The sequence below is a fragment of the Scyliorhinus torazame genome, chromosome 23 (genome assembly GCF_047496885.1).
Source record: "Scyliorhinus torazame isolate Kashiwa2021f chromosome 23, sScyTor2.1, whole genome shotgun sequence".
NCBI classification, from domain to species: domain Eukaryota; kingdom Metazoa; phylum Chordata; class Chondrichthyes; order Carcharhiniformes; family Scyliorhinidae; genus Scyliorhinus; species Scyliorhinus torazame.
The window spans coordinates 12,971,512-12,991,203 of NC_092729.1; the positions used below are offsets into that span (position 1 = coordinate 12,971,512).

The 19,692-nt window shown below is 43.3% G+C and overlaps 1 protein-coding gene across 1 annotated transcript in view; it reads left to right on the forward strand.

Annotated features, from left to right (window-relative positions):
* LOC140399699 (uncharacterized) overlaps positions 1–19,692 on the forward strand; it is an 89,611-nt gene that overhangs the window by 61,145 nt on the left and 8,774 nt on the right. The window contains exons 5-8 of the mRNA XM_072489233.1: positions 11,510–11,806; positions 12,885–12,980; positions 15,922–15,949; positions 19,009–19,052. Of these exons, the coding sequence (XP_072345334.1) occupies positions 11,510–11,806; positions 12,885–12,980; positions 15,922–15,949; positions 19,009–19,052 (465 nt within the window). The remainder of the gene's footprint in view (positions 1–11,509; positions 11,807–12,884; positions 12,981–15,921; positions 15,950–19,008; positions 19,053–19,692) is intronic.

Genomic DNA, 19,692 nt, shown 5'->3' on the forward strand with positions numbered 1-19,692 from the left:
CAATATGTCAGAATTTACCCTGCAGTTTGATAGGAAGAAGTTGGAATCAGATGTAACGGTATTAACATTAAATACGGGAGACGACAAGGACACGAGGAAGGGGCTGGCCAGTGCTCATTGGAAAAGAAGCCTAGCAGGGAAGACAATGGATCAGCAATGGCAGGAGTTTTGGGGGATTATTCCGGAGGCACAACAGAAATTCATCCCATTGAGGAGGAAACATGCTCAGGGGAGGACAAGGAATCCATGGCTGACGAGGGAAGTCAAGGACCAGATAAAAACAAAAGAAAAAAGGTTGCAAAGTGGCGAGGATTAGTGGGAACCCAGGGGCTGGGAAGCCTTTAAAAGCAAGCAGAGAACTACTAAAAAAAACAGAAACGGGGGAGAACATGAAATATGAGGACAAGTTAACTAGCAATATAAAATACATAAAAAAAGGTAAGAGAGGCAAAAATAGATATTGGGCCATTGGAAAATGTGGCTGGAGAAGTAATAATAGGAAATAGAGAAATGACAGAAGAACTGAATACTTACATTTATTATGGGCCAGGGTTTAGACAACTCCAAAGTATATCATGGAGTTCAGCTGATCCACGACGTTTAATAGTTTTGCTTATGGGGAGCAAAAGGGTCCACTCTCCAGGAATTATGCAACAGAGACCATAAGTGTTTTTTAAAAAACAAAACAATGTTTATTCTATTAACCCAGTTAACATTTTAAAAAATACACTGTAAACATCTTATCAAATACAAACACACGTAACCCCAGAGATACAATACTCTATAGATAGCCCTTAATGCCTTTCCGAGCAACATCCATAAGTTAACCCTTTTAACAACGACAACAGGTTTGAATTCTCTCCATAAGCAGGTATTACTTTGAAATTATCAACTGAGCTGAAGACACTTTAGCTGGTCGAGAGAGGTCATTACACATTTGTTTGCTCTGAAGATAGCTCTATGGAATTCCTTGCCCAGTGAATCAGTAGAGGCTCCTTCATTAAATGTTTTTAAGATAAAGATAGATAGTTTTTTGAAGAATAAAGGGATTAAGGGTTATGGTGTTCGGGCCGGAAAGTGGAGCTGAGTCCACAAAAGATCAGCCATGGCCTCATTGAATGGTGCAGCAGGCTCGAGGGGCTATATGGCCTACTCCTGCTCCTAGTTCTTATGTTCTTATGTGCACGTCTGACAACGAAACCAAAAACAGAGCCACAAAGCATATTTTCAGCTCAAAACGAAGTAAAAGACTGAAAGACAGCACAGCTCCAGCTACACACTGACATCACTGCAGCTATTTGCTAAACACCCATTTCCTAAAGGGTCATCCACCTGACACATCACACCAAGATTAAAAAAATAAACCATCAACTTTAGGACGGTTTCATTTTTCACCTTTTCATTTTCCGTTTAAGATATACTGACAGTAAAATATATTTACGTTTCACAAAACAAAAGACGCAAACAGGTATAACAACATAGTCCATTTTACTTCTTCTTCATCCACCGAATCTGCTTCTCTTCATCACATTCGTGACAAAGCATCGGCTATCACGTGTTCTCGTCCTGCCACACATATTATTCCACATCGCTCACATCATCAGCGACTTTGAATCGTTTGGTATAATTTGGGATGGCTAACACAGGAGCAGTGGCTAACACAGACTTCAAGCCGTCAAATGCCAGTTCACACTCCACTGATTTGCTACGTTTCTTTGGCAAATCCGTCAGTGGAGCGACCACACTGCTAAAATTCGGCATAATTTACCGGTAAATTCCACTCATGCCAAGAAATCGCATCATTTCCCTTCGTGCTGAGGATACTGGAAACTCCCCAATAACGTTTGTTTTCACAGCCCGTGGCACCATTCGACCCTCTCCGATTGTGTGGCCAAGGAAAGTGACTTGGGTTTTCCAAGTTCACTTTTAGCTATGTTTACAACCAAACACGGCTCCTGAATTCGATCGAATAACCCCAACAGACGCTTCAAAATGGTCTTTGCATGTCTGGCTGAAAATTACCAGATCGTCGATGTACACCGCACAATTGGGTAATCCTGAAACAACTTTGTGAGGTAATCGTTGAAATGTGGCTGGGGCGTTTTTCATGCCAAATGGCATAACCTTGAATTGGTATATACCATCTGGAGTCACAAAACCTGAAATCTCCTTCGCCCTTTCGGATAAAGATACCTGCCAGTAACCTTTAAGTGTTTGGAAATAAAAGCTGATTGTCCCACTTTCGCATTCCTCTGAGCGTGGGATAGGATAAGAGTCCGTTCTTGCAACTGCATTCACCTTTCTATAGTCCACACACAACCGTTGGGTACCGTCCGGTTTCGGTACTATCACTATGGGTGAGGTACATTGGCTGCAGCCCACTTCAGTTGTGCCATTTTAAAGCATACTTTCAATCTCTCTGTTATGCAGTGCGTATTTTAAACGATTAAGTGGACACGGATGTTGTTTAATTGGAAAAGCATTTCCCACATCTACATCATGTATAGCCATTTTAGTACTTGCTAACCTATCTCCACAAACCTGCCCATGTGATATCAATAACTCTTTCAGGTCAGTTAGTTTTTCCTCTGGAACTTAGCTCAACAATTTATCCGAATTTTTAAGAGCATCCTCGTTTTACAATTTAATTGGAGGAATGTCAAAGCCAAAGTATCTAGATTCAGTTCTTCACTTTAAAACCTCCTCCTTTTGCTCTCCTTCCCTTTCAAAGTACCTTTTAAGCATATTCACATGACACACTCGGTGAGTATTCCTTCTATCTGGCGTTCCTACCACATAATTTACCTCACTTAATTTCCTTTCAATCTGATAAGGTCCACAAAACCTAGCTTTTAAAGGTTCACCTACCACTGGCAATAATACTAAATCGTTGTCTCCACTGGGAAAACTGCGAACTTTTGCTTTCTTGTCCGCTACCCGTTTCATCACATGTTGTGCAACCTTTAAAGATTGTCGAGCCAATTCCCCTGTTCTATTTAATCGTTCAGGACAATTTGACACGCAGTCCAATAATATAAGTTCCGACTGCTTACTCACCAATTTTTCCTTATTCAATTTAAGTGGTTTTCTTACCTCACGACCAAGCATTAGTTCAAAAGGACTGAATTTGGTTGACTCATTAGGTGCATCCCTAATTGCGAACAGTATGAATGGAATTCCTTTAATCCAATCCTCTGTATAATCTTGACAATAAGCCGTCTTTAACGTCTGATGCCACCTTCCTAACGCTCCCGGCGATTCTGGATGGTACGCAGTTGACTTAAATTGTTTTATTCATAAGCTATCCATAACTTCTTTGAATACCCTTGGGGTAAAACGTGATCCTTGATCCGATTGTAATTCTGTGGGTTGTCCATCTACGGTAAATAATTTAAGTAACTCCTTCACATTCGTTCTAGCTGTAATATTGCGTACTGCAATGGCCTATGGAAACCTAGGAGGCACATCCATTATAGTCAAAATATATTGATTCCCACTTTTCGTTTTAGGAAGCCGTCCTACGCAATCAATTAAGACCCTTGTAAAAGGTTCCTCAAATGCTGGAATGGGTATTAAAGGCGCTGGTTTTATCACTGCTTGAGGTTTCCCTATCACTTGACATGTGTGACATGACCGTCAAAATGTAGCTCCATTTTTATGTAGTCCAGGCCAATAAAAATATTTTTGAATTTTAGCTTGAGTTTTCCTTACTCCCAAATGCCCTTCCACTGGGACCTCATGTGCAACTCGCAACACCTTCTTTCTATACACTTCCGGCAATACCACTTGCTGAACTCCTGCCCACTTTTCATCCGCCTGCATATGCAAAAGTCTCAATTTTCTCATCAAGACATCATTTATACGGGAATAACATTCTGATATACACTCAGATTCCTCTTCCGCGTATGCTTTCTGATACATCCGTTTTATTTCTTTATCTTTCTGTTGTAACTCCGCCAATTTTCCTGAACTAAAAATATCCGCCTCATCCTCCACCTGTTCTTATCCAACCATCTGATCAAAATTCGTTTCTGATAATTGCACTTCAACTTCATCTTTACTCTTTGATTTCTCCTCTTGTCTTATCCTATGACTTTGCGACCTTGTTACTACACAATCCGGAAACATCACAGGGTATTCGTCCTTCAACACGTCAGTTGTCTGATTTTCCACTGGTTTATCAACCACAGTAGACATCACTCCCACCTGCGATCCAGCTTTATCATTACCTAAGATTAACTCTATTCCTGGACACGATAGTTTGGCTATTACTCCTACTACCACTTCACCACTCATCGCTGTGCTTTCCAACCTTACCTTATATAATGGAACACTACTTCTCTCACCCTGAATTCCACATATTACCACCTTTTCTTGCAATATTCCTCGCAAACTACATAATTCCACATCTCTTACCATCAAAGTTTGACTAGCTCCCGTATCTCTTAAAAATGTGGCTTCTTTACCTGCTTCTACTGATACACATGAGTAAATTTTAATCACACAAGTAAATTATTTAAAGAGATCTGGCACCTTCTTATCAACTACCTCTTGATCAGGCACATCCTTCGCTTCACTGGGGCTGTTCTTTCCCACGTTAACACACCTCATTCTCTTATCCTGTTTTACCACACCAGTCTCCCCAGTGCTTTTCTTCAACAACCAACAATGTGACTTTATATGGCCTAGCTTATTACAGTGAAAACATTTGAAACGTTTCCTGACTCTTCCAACCTCCTGGATTTATTTCTTAATCTGAGGTACACTCTCCTTATTATCTCCCGTCAGATTACCTTTACCTTTACCGCTTGAGTATTTCTCTTTTCCCCAGTTTCTATCCCTCACAGGCTGAAACTGATGTCGGAAACCAAACATTGATTGATGAACTAATTCATAATCATCTTACATTTCTGCTGCTAAAATTACAATTTTAACCTTCTGTTCTTCCACGTGAGTTCGCACTACATCCGGAATTGAAGATTTAACTTCTCTAAATGTATTATTTCTCTGAGAGCGTCATACGTTTGATCTGTTTTCAAAGCCCCTATCCACCTATCAAAAGTACTCTGTTTGATCATTTCAAACTGCACATATGTTTGACCAGGTTACCTCCTTAAATTTCTAAACCTTTGTCTGGCTTCAGGCACTAGTTCATATGCACATAAGATGGGTTTTGTCACCTCCTCATACGTTCCAGATACCTCCTCCGGTATGATACAAACACTTCACTAGCTCTACCTACCAACTTCGTTTGAATCAGTAATACCCACACGTCCTGTGGCCATTTCAGTTGTTTAGCTGCCTTCTCAAATGAAATGAAAAAGGCTTTTATCTTCTTCTCATCAAACCTTGGCAATGCGTGGACATATTTAAATAGATCCACACCAACCTTCGACTATGACGCTCAAGCTTATTATCCTCAGTACGATCCTGAAACTGTACGTGTCCCTTTACATCTGCCAATTTTCACTGACTGGTGTTTCATGGCCATTTTCCGAAGTTCAAACTCTCTCTCTTTTTCCCTTTCCTCTCTCTCTCTTTCTCTCACATTTGCTTTTTCCTCTCTATCTCTTTCTCTGTCATTTCATTTTTCCTCTCTATCTCTTTCTCTCTATTTTTCTTTTCCCATCATTGCGTTTTCAAGCTGCTTTCATTCTTTCTCATGTTCCAGTTGTTTAAACTGTAACTGAAATTTTGCCAGTTCTAATACGTCCGACTGTATCTCAGGCTAGTTTAAATGTTCAGCTACCGCCGTATGTACCTCACCTTTTCGTACGCTGTCAGGCAACATTAACTGCAATGTCTTTGCCAATCTAAAAGCCTTTTTTTAGTCTCTGTTCGTCAGGTACTGCGTGTGACCTTCTCCAACCCCCAAAACACCCGAGCCTCTGAATGAGCCATTGTCTAACACACACTGCCTTCTTAAACTGGAATACCACACCTGAAAAGCAAACTCAAATATGGTCACCCCTCACTGTCTTTAAGTTTACTAAGTCAACCCAATCACGAAAGATAGATCTTCATCCCGGACGAGCCCACAATTTATTATGGCCCAGGGTTTAGAAAACTTCAAAGTATGTCATGGAGTTCACCTGAGCCACGACTTGTAATAGATTTTGGTTATGGGGAGCAGACGGGTCCACTTTCCAGGTGCTATGCAACAGAGACCATAAGTATTTTTTGAAACAAAACAATGTTTATTCTAAGAACCAAGTTACAAATCATCAAGTGAGCTGAAGACATGTTTTAACTTGTAGAGAGAGACATAATTACACATCTGCTTGCTTTGAATACAGCCCTACAACTCAAAGCCAAACTAAACAGAGCCAAAATGCAGCTTTATAGCTCAAAATAAAAGTGAGAGACAGAAAGACAGCCCAGCTCCACCACACACTGACATCGCTGCAGCTATTTGATAAACACCCATTTCTTAAAGGCACATCCACCTGACACTTTGCAGCAGTCATCACGGTGGTAGGCGCCAGTGGGATGTCAGAGCTTCAGGGGAATCAGGGTGAAGGGGTGAGTGCAGTGGCCATTGCTAAAGATAATGTTCTGGGGAAACTGAAAGGTCTGAAAGTGGATAAGTTCCCTGGACCGGTTAGATTACTCCCTAGGGTCCTAAAAGAGATAGCTGAGGATATTGTGCAGGCATTGCTGGTGATCTTTCAGGCATCACTGGAGTCAGGAACGGTCCCAGAGGACTGTAAAATGGCTAATGTGATACCACTATTTAAGAAGGGATGGAGGCAAAGACGGGAATCTATAGGCCGGTTAACCTGACTTCGGTAATTGGTATGATTTAATAGTCCATTATTTAAGATGAGTTAGCGGAGTACTTGGAAGTGCATGATAAAATAGGACTGAGTCAGCACGGCTTTGTCAAAAGGAGGTCATGGCTGAAAATACTGTTCTTTGAGGATGTAACAAGGAAGTTAGGCAAAGGAGAACCAGTGGTCGCGATTTATTTAGATTTCTAGAACGCCTTTAACAAGGTGCCGCATAGCAGACTCTTCAATAAGTTAAGAGCTCATGGTGTTAAGGATACGAACCCGGCATGGATAGGGGATTGGCAGACTGGCAGAAGGCTGAGGGTCAGGCAAAAGGGATATTTTTCGGGATGGCTTCCAGTGACTCGTGTGCCTCAGGGATCAGAGCTGGGAGCACAGCTTTTCACACGATACATTGACAATCTGGAAGAATGAACTGTTGCTAAGTTTGCAGATATGCAAAGATCTGCAAAGGGACAGGTAGTATTGAGGAAGAAGGGGGCTGCTTAAAGACGTAGACAGGCTAGGAGAGTGGGCAATGAAGTGGCAGAAGGAGTACAATGTGGAAAAGTGTGAAGGTATGCAACTTGGAAGAAGGACTGGAGGGTCGACTACTTTCCACATGGGAAAAGCATCGCAAATCAGAAGCAGCAAGCCACTTGGGAGTCCGTTTTCACGATGTTCGTACGTTTAACGTGCAGGGTCATTCGGCAGTTAGGAACGCAAATGCAATGTAAGCATTCATATGGTGAGGGCTAGGATTCAAGCCCCAGGAATGCACTTCTGAGGCTGTAAAAGGCTCTGATGAGACCCCCATTGGAGGATTGTGAGCAACTGTGGGCCCCGCATCGAAGGAAGGATGTGATGGGCCTTGGAAAGGGTCCAGTGGAGGTTCACAAGAATGATCCCTGGAATGAGGAGCTTGTCGTACGAGAAACGGTTTAGGTCTCTGGGTATGAAGTCGTTGGAGTTTAGAAAGATTAGGGGGGATCTTATTGAAACACAGGATACTGCGAGGCCTGGATAGAGTGGCTGTTTCCACTTGTAGGAAAAACAAGATCCAGAAGACTCAATTTCAGACTAACGGCATAGGCAGCACGATAGGACAATGGAAAGCAGTGTTCCTTCACAGCTCAGGGTCCCAGGTTCGGCTTGGGTCACTGTCCGTGTGGGGTCTGCGTTGATTTCCTCCGGGTACTCCGGTTTGCTCCCACAAGTCCCGAAAGGTGTGCTGTTAGGGAAACAGTCCATTATGAATTCAACCTCTGTGTACCCGAACAGGCGACGGAATGTGGCAACTATGGGATTTTCACGGTAATTTCATTGCAGTGCTAATGTACGCCTAATTGTGATAATAAAGAATAATATTCTGTAAAAAGAGATAGGAGAATTTTCTTCAGCTCGATGGTGGGGATGCTGCGGAGACCAAGTCACTGAGTTTCTTTAAAACAGAGATTGACAGGGTCCTGATCAATAATGGGATCAGGGTTATCGGGAGAAGGCAGGAGAATGGGGATGAGAAAATTATCAGCCATGATTGAATAGCGGAGCAGACTCGATGGGCCGAGTGGCCTAATTCTGTTCTTGTTCTTAGTCTTATGGAGAACAAGCCCAGTTTCTCCGGTCTTTCACTGTGTCTAACATCCTTTATTGCTGGTATAATTCTAGCAAATGCTCTCCGCACCCTCTCCATGCCTTCAACATCCTTCAATAAGGTGCCCAAAACGGAACACAATACACCAAATGGAGTCTGACCAATGATATGTAGAGGTGTAGCATCATTTCCTTGCTTTTATACTCTATGAGTCTTTATGACCCCGAGGATGTTATCAGTATTCTTTACACAGTTTCAATGCCCATCCACCTTTAGAGAATTATGCACTTCAGCCCCGAGGTCCGTCGGCTCCTGTATCTGCGAAAAGTTGCACCGTTGAGCCTGTATTGTTTTGCCATTTGTCTTCGACCAAATAACCTCACAATTGGCTACATTGATGGGATTGTTGTTTTTCTGATAAGAAGCCTTTGGCCAGCAACGTCCTACAGGGATGAATGTTTTTTACATACATCAATGACGTGCATGTTAATGTCGCAGGCGTAATTGGTAGATTTGCAGGGTACAGGAACATTGGGGATGTCCCTGACAGTGAGGAGGGCATTCTTGGACTGGGAATGATACGGATCAACTCGTTGTTGGGCACAACAACAGCAGATGGAATTTACTACTGATAATCTGCGGGGATGCATTTTACGAAGTCTAATAATGATAGGATAGACAGAATGTACGGTAGTTTCCAAGGGAGTATGGAGGAGCAAGGGGACTTTGGTTGAAAAGTCGATGGATCCCGAAATGTGGATAGATAGGGCAGTGCAGAATGCACACTGAACGACTTCCTTCATTACGCGGCGTATAGACTAAAGGAGCAAGGAGGTATTGCCCAAATGTGCATAACATTGCTTTGGCCACAGATGAAATACCGTGTGCAGTTCTGGTTGCCACACGATTGGAAGGGCGCTAATGCACTGGCGAGGGTGCAGAGGAAATTTAGAAAGATGCCGCCTGGGGTGGAAAGTTTCAGCTATGAGGACAGTCTGGAGAGGCTGTGCTTGTCTTCCCTGTAGAAGGAGGTTGAGGGAACGATCTGATTGAGATATACAGAGGCACAGAAAGGCAATATCGTAATAACATTTTCCCATGGTAGATCAGAGGGAATATGTTCAAGGTGTGGAATGAATTCCTCAGAAGGGAGCTGAAGAAACATTATTTCACCGAAAGGGTGGTGGAAATATGCAAGACACTGTCTGAGTGTGGTAGAAGCAGATACACTCGGAACTTTTCGAAATTATCTGGACAAGGACTTCAATCGCCAAGGCATTGTTGACTATGGACCATGTGCTGCTAAATAGTATTGGCATTGAATGGTATTTCACGCACTGAGGACCCGGGTTCGATCCCGGCCCTGGATCACTGTCCGAGTGGAGTTTGCACATCCTCGCCGTGTTTGTGTAGGTTTTACCCCTTCAACCCAAAGATGTGCAGGGTAGGTGGGTTGGCCACACCAAATTGCCCATGAATTGGAGGAAAAAAGAATAGGGTACTCTAAATGTATCTAAAAATAATAATGATATTTAGGGGCAGCACGATGGCACAGTGGTTATCACTGCTGCCTCACGGCGCCGAGGTCCCAGGATCTGGGTCACTGTCCGTATGGAGTTTGCACATTCTCCCCGTGTTGCGTGTGTTTCGCCCCCACAACCCACAGATGTGCAGGGTAGGTGGATTGACCACGCTAAATTGCCAATTAATTTAAACAAATGAATTGAGTACGCTACATATATTTTTTTTAATAACATGTCATGGTCGACATAGACGTGTTGGACGGAAGGGTCAGTTTGCCTGCTCTATGACTGTATCGTCACCTACTCCCCAATGACTTCATCAAAACAAATAAGTGGTGTATTCTATTTCCTGTAAATGTTGCCCTAACCTTTCTTGCACTGTCCAGAAAAATCCCAGATTCTCCAGTCTCTATATATAACGCATTTCCCTCATCACTGCGACCGTTCGATTGATGTACTCCAAGGCTATTTCCATGGCCTGGCATTTCTTAACAGTCTGGTGCACAGCATTGGAGACAAGTTAAAACTATTGTTGCACAAATATTTAGCAGAACTCCCTTTGTTACTCCATGTGCTTATTGCCAGAACACATATCAGTTATCTGTCTCTTTCAAGGATGTCATGCCAACGCGCTTTAAGGTCCACCTCCTCCTGCGCCTCATTTTTCTGCTCCATTTACTTTACATTCAAAACACTGTAAACCTGCCAATTCCCTGTCCAGTTCAACAGATGAGGATAGCGCATTTAATATTGTGAAGGAAAAGATAGGTAGATTTTTGAACAGTAGAGGAACTCAGGGTTATGATGAGCGGGCGCCTAAGTGGAACTGAGTCCACAAAAAGATTAGCCGTTATCTTATTGAATTGCGGAGCAGGCTCGAGCGGCCAGATGGCCCATTCCTGCCTCTAGAACATAGAACATAGAAAAATACAGCACAGAACAGGCCCTTCGGCCCACGATGTTGTGCCGAAACTTTGTCCTAGATTATGCATAGATTATCACCGAATCCACAGTGCAGAAGGAGGCCATCCAGCCCACCGAGTCCGCACCGGCCCCCGGAAAGAGCACCCTACCCAAGGTCAACACCTCCACCCAACACTAAGGGCAATTTTGGACACTAAGGGCAATTTATCAAGGCCAATCCACCTAACCTGCACATCTTTGGACTGTGGGAGGAAACCGGAGTACCCGGAGGAAACCCACGCACACACAGAACTGTGGGTGTAGGTACACCACGTAGACTGCACTAGTTCAATAAGTTAGCTCTCCACCACCTTGTCAAGGGGTAATACGTGCTGGTAATGAGCCGAGCCAGCGACACCCACATCCCATGAATGAATGAAAAAAACTCTTGTTCTCCTCATTCCTCCAACAGAATCGACTCAATTCATGTTCTCCTGCTTTAAAATTAATCAGTTGTGTTTCCTTCGCATTATACATCTCTGTGTCGTCTGTAAGTGCATCCCTCCTCGCTCCTCATTACACTCTCCTGCCTCGTCGCATCTGTGATTGTATTCATTTTAATTGTGCCGTTTTACCAAAGTTCAGATTATAATCCACTCCCGACAAGTCAGTAGTGAGTTTGCAATCAGTCGTCACTGTTCCTTTCTTTCTAATTGCAGATTTACATAAACCACATCTCTCAGTTGATTTGGATGGTGTTGGTGAGGGTGGAGATATCACTTTGAATTGTACAAGCCCCATGGAAAGTCCTGGCATTGCATTTTACTTATACAGGCAAGAAGAACCTCCTTTAGTCAGTGTCAAACCTCCTGATGAAGACAGACATGCTGTCACTTTCGCCATCAAGAATATCGACCACTCGAAAATAGGAAAATATACCTGTCAGTATGAAGCAAACATCAATGGAAGAAACCTATACTCGCCTTATAGTGACGCTGTCAGCATCACTGTTAGAGGTAAGTGAGATTGGCTGTCAATATATCCATCCGATTTTACTGAAGGTTTCGCCCTGTATTAATTTCAATATGCGATCCTGGTGACACTTGCTACTGTAATTAACAATTCAAACGTATGTGGGCATGGGAACATATTTTTCCCCTCCGCAGGTTTCCAATATTGACCCAATGGATTGTGAGCATCGCAGGTGTAACACACACAGAAGGTGGGAATAATGGAACATCTGTTTGATAGTTGGCACACGGTGGTATCCCATGAAGATTCTCATGACTTACAGTCAAAATGAGCAATCGGTCTGGTGTAAATGAAACGTAAAACCCCTTAAAATCAATGGATTGATTTGAACCCCATTGCTGATTAGCAGTTTTCACTGTGGCCCACTTTTTAAAAACTAGGAAAAACGGACTGATAATATCAAATTATCCAAATAATGTTAAACCAAAATAAAAACATTATAAAAGATACCACAAGGTCAGACAATGCTATATCATGTTACATGCAGAAGGGAAACGGCCAAATGTCCCGTTTTAACTGGAAGTTTTCAAAATAATAATGAGCTTTGATTGGTTACATAAGCAAAAGGTCTGTGCAGTGGCGAGGGAGTGTCTAAACAGGAGATGTTGATTGAACATCATTGACGAAACGAGCAGAGCTGAGATTATTATAGTGTCTCCTCTGTAGGCATTTTCTGTGACGTGGGGAATGCAGCTAGAAATGTTGGTGGAAGCATATTCAGTAACTTTCAAACGGAAACTGGAATATATACTGAATTAAAAGTTAATGGAGGATGAAGAACGAAACAGTTTGGTGGGAGATTGAGACTAATTGAATATGAGATTAAATGCGACAGCACAGATGTTATGGATCGAAGGATCTCCTCCTCGTTTAGATAATTGTGTGTTTCTACATCTAGTTTTCAACTTCTGTTTATTTTCTCTTCCTCTGGCCTGGAGAAACTGTTTGTGTCTGCAGTATTCCCGTCTCAATTAGTGTCCCAACACGTGTACCACATTGTTGACCTTGAGTAGAAGATGCTCATTCATAATGTTCTGTTCTTTCTCCCATTATCTCATTCAGAAAGTAAGTCTATTGCTCCCCTAGCGGCTGGTGTTGGTTCTGCTGCGGGTCTAATACTCATCCTGGCTCTCCTGGGCGCCTGCCTCTGGCGGAAAGGTAGGTCATACTCGGTATAACAACAGGTAAGTACATGCACCGACCAAGGTGAATGTCGCCTCTTCGTGAACACTATGAGCCAATTCGCTAAACAATCCAGCCAATTGGGCAACACGGTAGCACAAGTGGATAGCACTGTGGCTTCGCAGTGCCAGGGTCCCAGGATCGATGCCCCCGCTGGGTCACAGTCTGTGCGGAGTCTGCACGTTCTCCCCGTGTCTGCGAGGGTTTCCTCCAGTTGCTCTGGTTTCCTCCTACAGGTCAAAGACGTGCAAATTAGGTGGATTGGCCATGACAAATTGCCCTTAGTGACCCAAAAAGGTTCCAAGGGGTTATTGGGTTACGGGGATAGGGTGGAAGTATGGGCTTAAGTGGATCGGTGCAAACTCGATGTGCCTAATGACCTCCTTCTGCACTGTATGTTCTATGTTCTATATAATTGTCTCTGACATGCAGTGCATGTCGAGCATCACATAAAGGATGAGATAGCCAATGACGAATCTTGAAGAATCATAGGCAGAAAATAACCTTGTGCGGATGAGGAAGGCAACAGTAAATATCAACTGTTACTCGAAAATTCAGTGGCACTGTGTTCACGAGAGCTAAACGAGTGGCTGAGCTGGTGACTCAAAATCAGACAGCTGATATTGCACAGGTATTACTTTGCTATCACTTGCGACAGAACGTGCATATTGCTTTGGAGGATAAAAAAAAAAGCAAATGTCTACCCCAGCACTGTCAGATTACGAACAAAGGAGCGTGGGTTCAGAGAGGTGATTTTAAACACGGTGTTAAAAGAAGACATGATATGGAATCTGCAACATGACTGAAAAGACAAAGGAAGACAGCAACAAGTTGGTAAAATATAATCTTGTACATATATATGGAAATTGTTCAATCAGTGTTGAGATTAAGTAATGACTGCCAAGGACTATACTGGTGACGAATGGCTTGGCATCATTCACCCAATAGCTGGATGTTGCAATGGGCTGAGGGCACCGCAGCGACAATCTGGGGGATGTGTGAAATTGACTTCCTTGTCTGGAAGCATTTGACTGTCTAATAGGTACAGCTTCTCCACACCATTCTTCAATCCACTGATTCCTAGCCCACTGCCATCGGCCATTGTGTAACTCACATCAATTGAAATGGACATTGAGTTTGGTATCACCACACGCCCCACGTTTAGACCCATCCACTACATTAGACGCACCAACTGCTCAATGGACACTTGCCCATAGAAACCCCCACCACACTGGAATTTTCCAGGTCATTCCACTGAGTCCCACACTGGTTTCAGTTCGAACAGTGGACGCTCATGCCAACACCTCTGTCGGGAAGAAATTCCCTCACTTTGCAAACTTCCCCACATATCAAGACAATATTCTTTTGCAAGTGTTTAATTAATGTTCTTCTACTTGAATGTTTTCTATTGCTCATAAATCTTACTGCTCAAAGTCTCTTAAACAATCTACCATCCCAACAAATATACCAGAGTTTTCTTCGCCGAATGCTAGCCGGGATGTTATCATTTTTAAAAACCGTACATCTCTCAATTCCATTAATTCTTTATTCATTCCTCATACCGCTGACCTAAATGGGCTTCCAAACAGGAACTATTCTTTCTCATCCCCACTTCCAATCGCACCCTCGACATAGCTTTGAATCCAATGACTTGCTCTCCCTTGTCTGCATAACCACCTCTGCCAAGTTCTGAATTCACTCCGTCAACACCTTCATATTCATTACCCTCACCCAAACTCCAAACGAAATTGTTTAGTCGTGTAAATTGAACTTACACCGTCGTAATAATCACACACAGTGCCATCCACTGACACGACAGTGGGAATCACTTTGGATGGGACGTGAACTAATTCTTCAGGGCACTTTTTATAGAATCCCTACTGTTATGGGCTAGGCGGTTTCAGAACCCCAAAATGTATCATGGAGTTCAAACAACCTCCCGCTTTAATGTATTTTTGGCTTTTTCGAGCACACAACTTGTTCCCTAGAAGTAGGATTACAATTATGGACACGTGGGGTTTTAAACACAAAACAATGTTTATTCCATGAACTCAACTTAACATCTTAAATAAACATTTGATCTCTTAACACCCCTTACTTCAAAGATATCTCCGAAAATATTGCAACAGTAAATAATTCCTCAAAATGTTCCTTCAAACTTCCAAGAGACTTAACACCTTTAAACAGAATCACATCAGGTTAAAGGCTTTACTCTTATGAGTTTAAATCACCCAAATGATCCAGAGATAGTCTTTCATGGCAGAGATCCAGCTCACTGCAAACACAGACACTCCCAAGCTCTTTTCAATCTGCAAAACTAAACTGCAAAATGGCTGAACTGCACAGCTCCACCCACACTCTGACATCATTGTTTTCTTAAAGGTACATTGCTTAAACATCCATGTCTTAAAGGTACTCTCACATGACACTACAGTGCAGAAAGAGACCATTGGGCCCATCAAATCTACTTCGGCCGGTAGGAAGAGCACGCTACTTAAGCCCATGCCTCCACCCCATCTCTGTAACCCATTCATCCTATCTAAACTTTTGGATAGTAAGGGGCAATTTAGCATGGCAAACCCACCTGACCTGCACAGCTTTGGACGGTCGGAGAAAAAGCGGAACATCCAGAACAGCCCACGCAAAACGGGGAAATAATGGAAACCCCACGCAGACAGTCCTCGAAGCCGGAATTGAACCTGGGTCCCTGTCGCTGGGAGGCAGCAGTGCTAACCACTGTGCTACAATGCCGCTAAGATTCAGAATCAGCAGTCAAACAACCTGAAAGTCTCCATTCATATTTAGATTGGCTCTGGCGTCTCAAAGAGCCTCACTGCTCTTTGAAATTCTATGAAACTTCCTTTCCTGCAGACGCAGTATTGGTTCGCGGTTTCTAACCCGTGTGTTTCCTTCACAGGGAAAAGAAAAGAGAACAGTCAAACCAGGTGAGACCATTCCCGCTAATACTCAGTGACATGGGTCAGCCTAATGCTCAGAACGATTCGATGATTAGAAGAATGTGTGCTCTCTGGGTGCAGTGTGAATTGGTCTTTAAGATACGAGATTTAGCAACTTACATGTAAATAAGCATCTACCAGGCACACGCACACTGGAAAACACAATGACACAAAGAGACACGATTCATAAATCATAGATGCACCACGCACGTGCAATCATTCGAAATGACGCACTTACCTTCGCACTCATTCACTGTCATTCACTCATGGCCAAGGGCGGACATGTGACACAGTCACTCAGACACACAAAAGCACAAGCACGCCTACATTCACACACGCACACACTCGCGCACACCCTCACAAATTCTCATGCACAGTCACATTCACCCACACGTACCGATATGACACACACGCTTTCAGAATCTTAAATTCGCTCACACACATTTACACACGCACTCACAAATCCAGATACTCACACTCATACATGCAGAATGTAAATACAATCCACACTCCTACCTACACACTCACACCAATCTCGCAAGTGCACTATCACACACATAAATTCTCTCACGCACACACTCACAATTGCAGACTCAGACACGATCCACACACTCACATTCACACACTCAGACCATCAAACGCACCACATACTCACTCACACAGGCATCCATTGACACACAGACTCATGCGCATGATAGGAGGGATGTGAATGAACTGAAAATGGTGTGGAGGAAATTGACCATGATGAAAGCAAATTACTGTGGATTCTGGGACCGGAAACATAAATGGAAAATTTGTGGACACTCTCAGCTGGTCTGACAGCCTCTGTTGAGAGAGAAGGGAGTTGATGTTTTGAGTCTGGATGACTCTTTGTCAAAGCTGTGGGGAACTGGGAATAGGGTCAGATTTATACGTATTAATGGAGGGTCGGTGGGGGGGGGGAGGGGCGCGTGTGGCATTTGAGCTGGATAGAGCCCCAGTGAAATGTGGAGATTGAGAGAGATGTCATGGTAAGTAATATCAAAGAATGTAAAAGGGTTGACAAAGGTTAATAATGGTGCTGACAGTGACACATTGAGGGATTAGAATACATTAATGGTAGAACACAGGTATGTAGCGTGTGAAAGGGCAACTAGGAGCAAGTTGCATAGGCCAAGTTGGGTAGGCAGAGGGGGGGGGGGGAACAATGGTGCGGAAAGAACATATCGATGGAAGAAACGAAAATACGTTGAGCGCGGGGATTCACTGGAACATAGTAGCAGGCCAAGGACGGACATGTGGACGTGAGCGCAGGACGGTGAGTTAAAATGTCAGCGATAGGAAGGTCTGGGTCCTACTTGTTGGCGGACCCATGGTGTTCTGCAAAGCGGTCACCCAGTCTGCGTTTAGTCTCTCTAATGTAGAGTAGGTTTCATTGGGGCAGCAAAAACAATAGGCCAGTTACACGTGAGCGCTGCATCACTTGAAAAGAGCGTTTAGTCATTTGTGTGCATGCAGAGGTGCAGTGGGAAGAGAATGAGGTATTTAGGGGTTGGGGGAGACCACAGTCTCCCGGATGGAACGGGCCCTCCGAAATGCTGACATGGGGAGTAACGGAAGATGTGTTTGACGGTGGCATAATGCTGGAGTTAGCAGAACTGGCTGATGATAATCCTTTGAATGTGGAGGGTGGCGGACGGAGGGGCGAGTGAGGACAAGGGAAACTTGTCATTTTTCTGGGAGGGGATTTACCAGGTTGTTGCTTGGGCTGGGTAGTTTTAGTTATGAAGAGCGGGAGACGTGGCTCGTGTTCCATGGAACTGATTGCACTGAGGGATGAATAAATGTAAATACGTTGACATAAATTTAAAAAAACGTGAGTGAAGTTGCAAGAAGAGCTCACAGTCAGAAGATGTTAAGTCCAGAAGGCTGCAACGTGCCTAATCGTAAGATGGTGTTGTTCCTCCAGTTTGCGCTGGGCTTCAGTGGACATTGCAGCAGGCTAAGGAAGGGCATGTGAATGTATAGAATTATGAGGGGTGCATATAGTGTAGACAGGAAGAAACGTTCCCCCTTGGTTAAGGCATCAATTGCGATGGGGGATAGTTTAAAGTAAGGGGCATGTGGTTTATTGGGGATGTGAGGAATAAAACTTTTTTACCCATGGGGTGGTCGGAGTTTTGAACTCATTGTCTGAATGTGTGATGGTGGCAAAGACATATGGAACAGAAAATGAGTATTTAGATGAACACTTCTGATTCAAGGAGACAAGGTTATGGGCCAAGTGGTGGAAAATCTGATTCGAAAAGATAGGCTTGGCCACCGCAGATGAGATAGGCTGAAAGGCCTTTCTGTACAGTATAACGTTATGATTCTATGGCTATGCACACTCATACACCACTCACACACTCACAAATCACTGTCACACACATACACACACGCACATGCGCAGTCACACATCCGCACAGCACCCAAACGCACATACCACTGACATAGTGACACACTCAAACACACACTCTCTTTCTCACATACACGCATACCTGTACACACATAATCAGACCGTCAACATAATCGCAGGCAGAGCTTCAAGAACGCACAAAACTTTCACATAAACACCCGCACTTAAATACTGACACAGGGACACACCCACGGAAACACGCACATGCACACACAGTAGCACTCAGACTCACCACAAGACACACAAACCCGCCAGTGTGCGTGCGCGTGCACAAACACACACACACACACAATTCAATATAATCTCAGGCTCTCACTCACACTGAAACTCATATATGCACACAACATGCACACCCTCAAGCACCGACACACATGCACATTCAAAAATGTTTTCGCGCACACATGTCCAAACACAACCCTTCAACTGATGTATTTAAATTTCAGTTATGGGCTGAAGCCGTGACACAGAAACATTTCTTGGCCATTCCAATTGTAGCGTATTTACACAATACACCGGAATAATCCCTACATCTCATTCAGTAACAGAGAATCTATCACCTGGGGTGATACCAGATGAAGAGGACTGAATGTTTTTTTTCTGTTACTTGAAGGGACACAGTGTCTCCTGCCGACCAAAGCGATGAACCTGTTACATGTGAGTTCAGATTTCCATTCTTACAGCAAAAATTGTCCTTTGTGTTCAGATATCTGTTGTCACCTCATGAATATGTAAGTGCAGAGATTCCCGACACAATTGTAGCACAGTTGTCAGGAATAAGCTAATGGATCAGCCGCACTGTTCTAATTGACATTGGCCATCTTTCTCTAAGTCCCAGTTAGTATAGGTGATCCAGAAAAAGCATTGAATGTGCTAGTGATCAATTCAGCTGGGTCTCTGATTGACATCAATATACAATAGTATATTGTGGTGTAATTGGATCATGCATGTGAAGGGTCCTTGGAGAGCAGTGTATCATTAAATGTAGCAACAAAAGTTAACATTTCTGAAAATAAACTCGAAAGTGGTTTTATTCTGAAAGGGTGGAACTGAAAAACATAGAAAGTGAAGCTAAATAAACAACCAGCCTTGGGCAGGAATGGAGTGTTGACTTCAATGTTGGTCAACAGATAGCAAAATGGTCAAACTAAATATATCTGAACAATTGAGTGAATCTAAAATCTGTGCATGGATGGTCATGGCAGGTTCGCATTGTTGCATAATTCTATTAGTGGTAATGGAAGGCTGAAGGGTTAATGACCACAGTTCTTCAACTTTTTGAGAGTATTTTCATGGA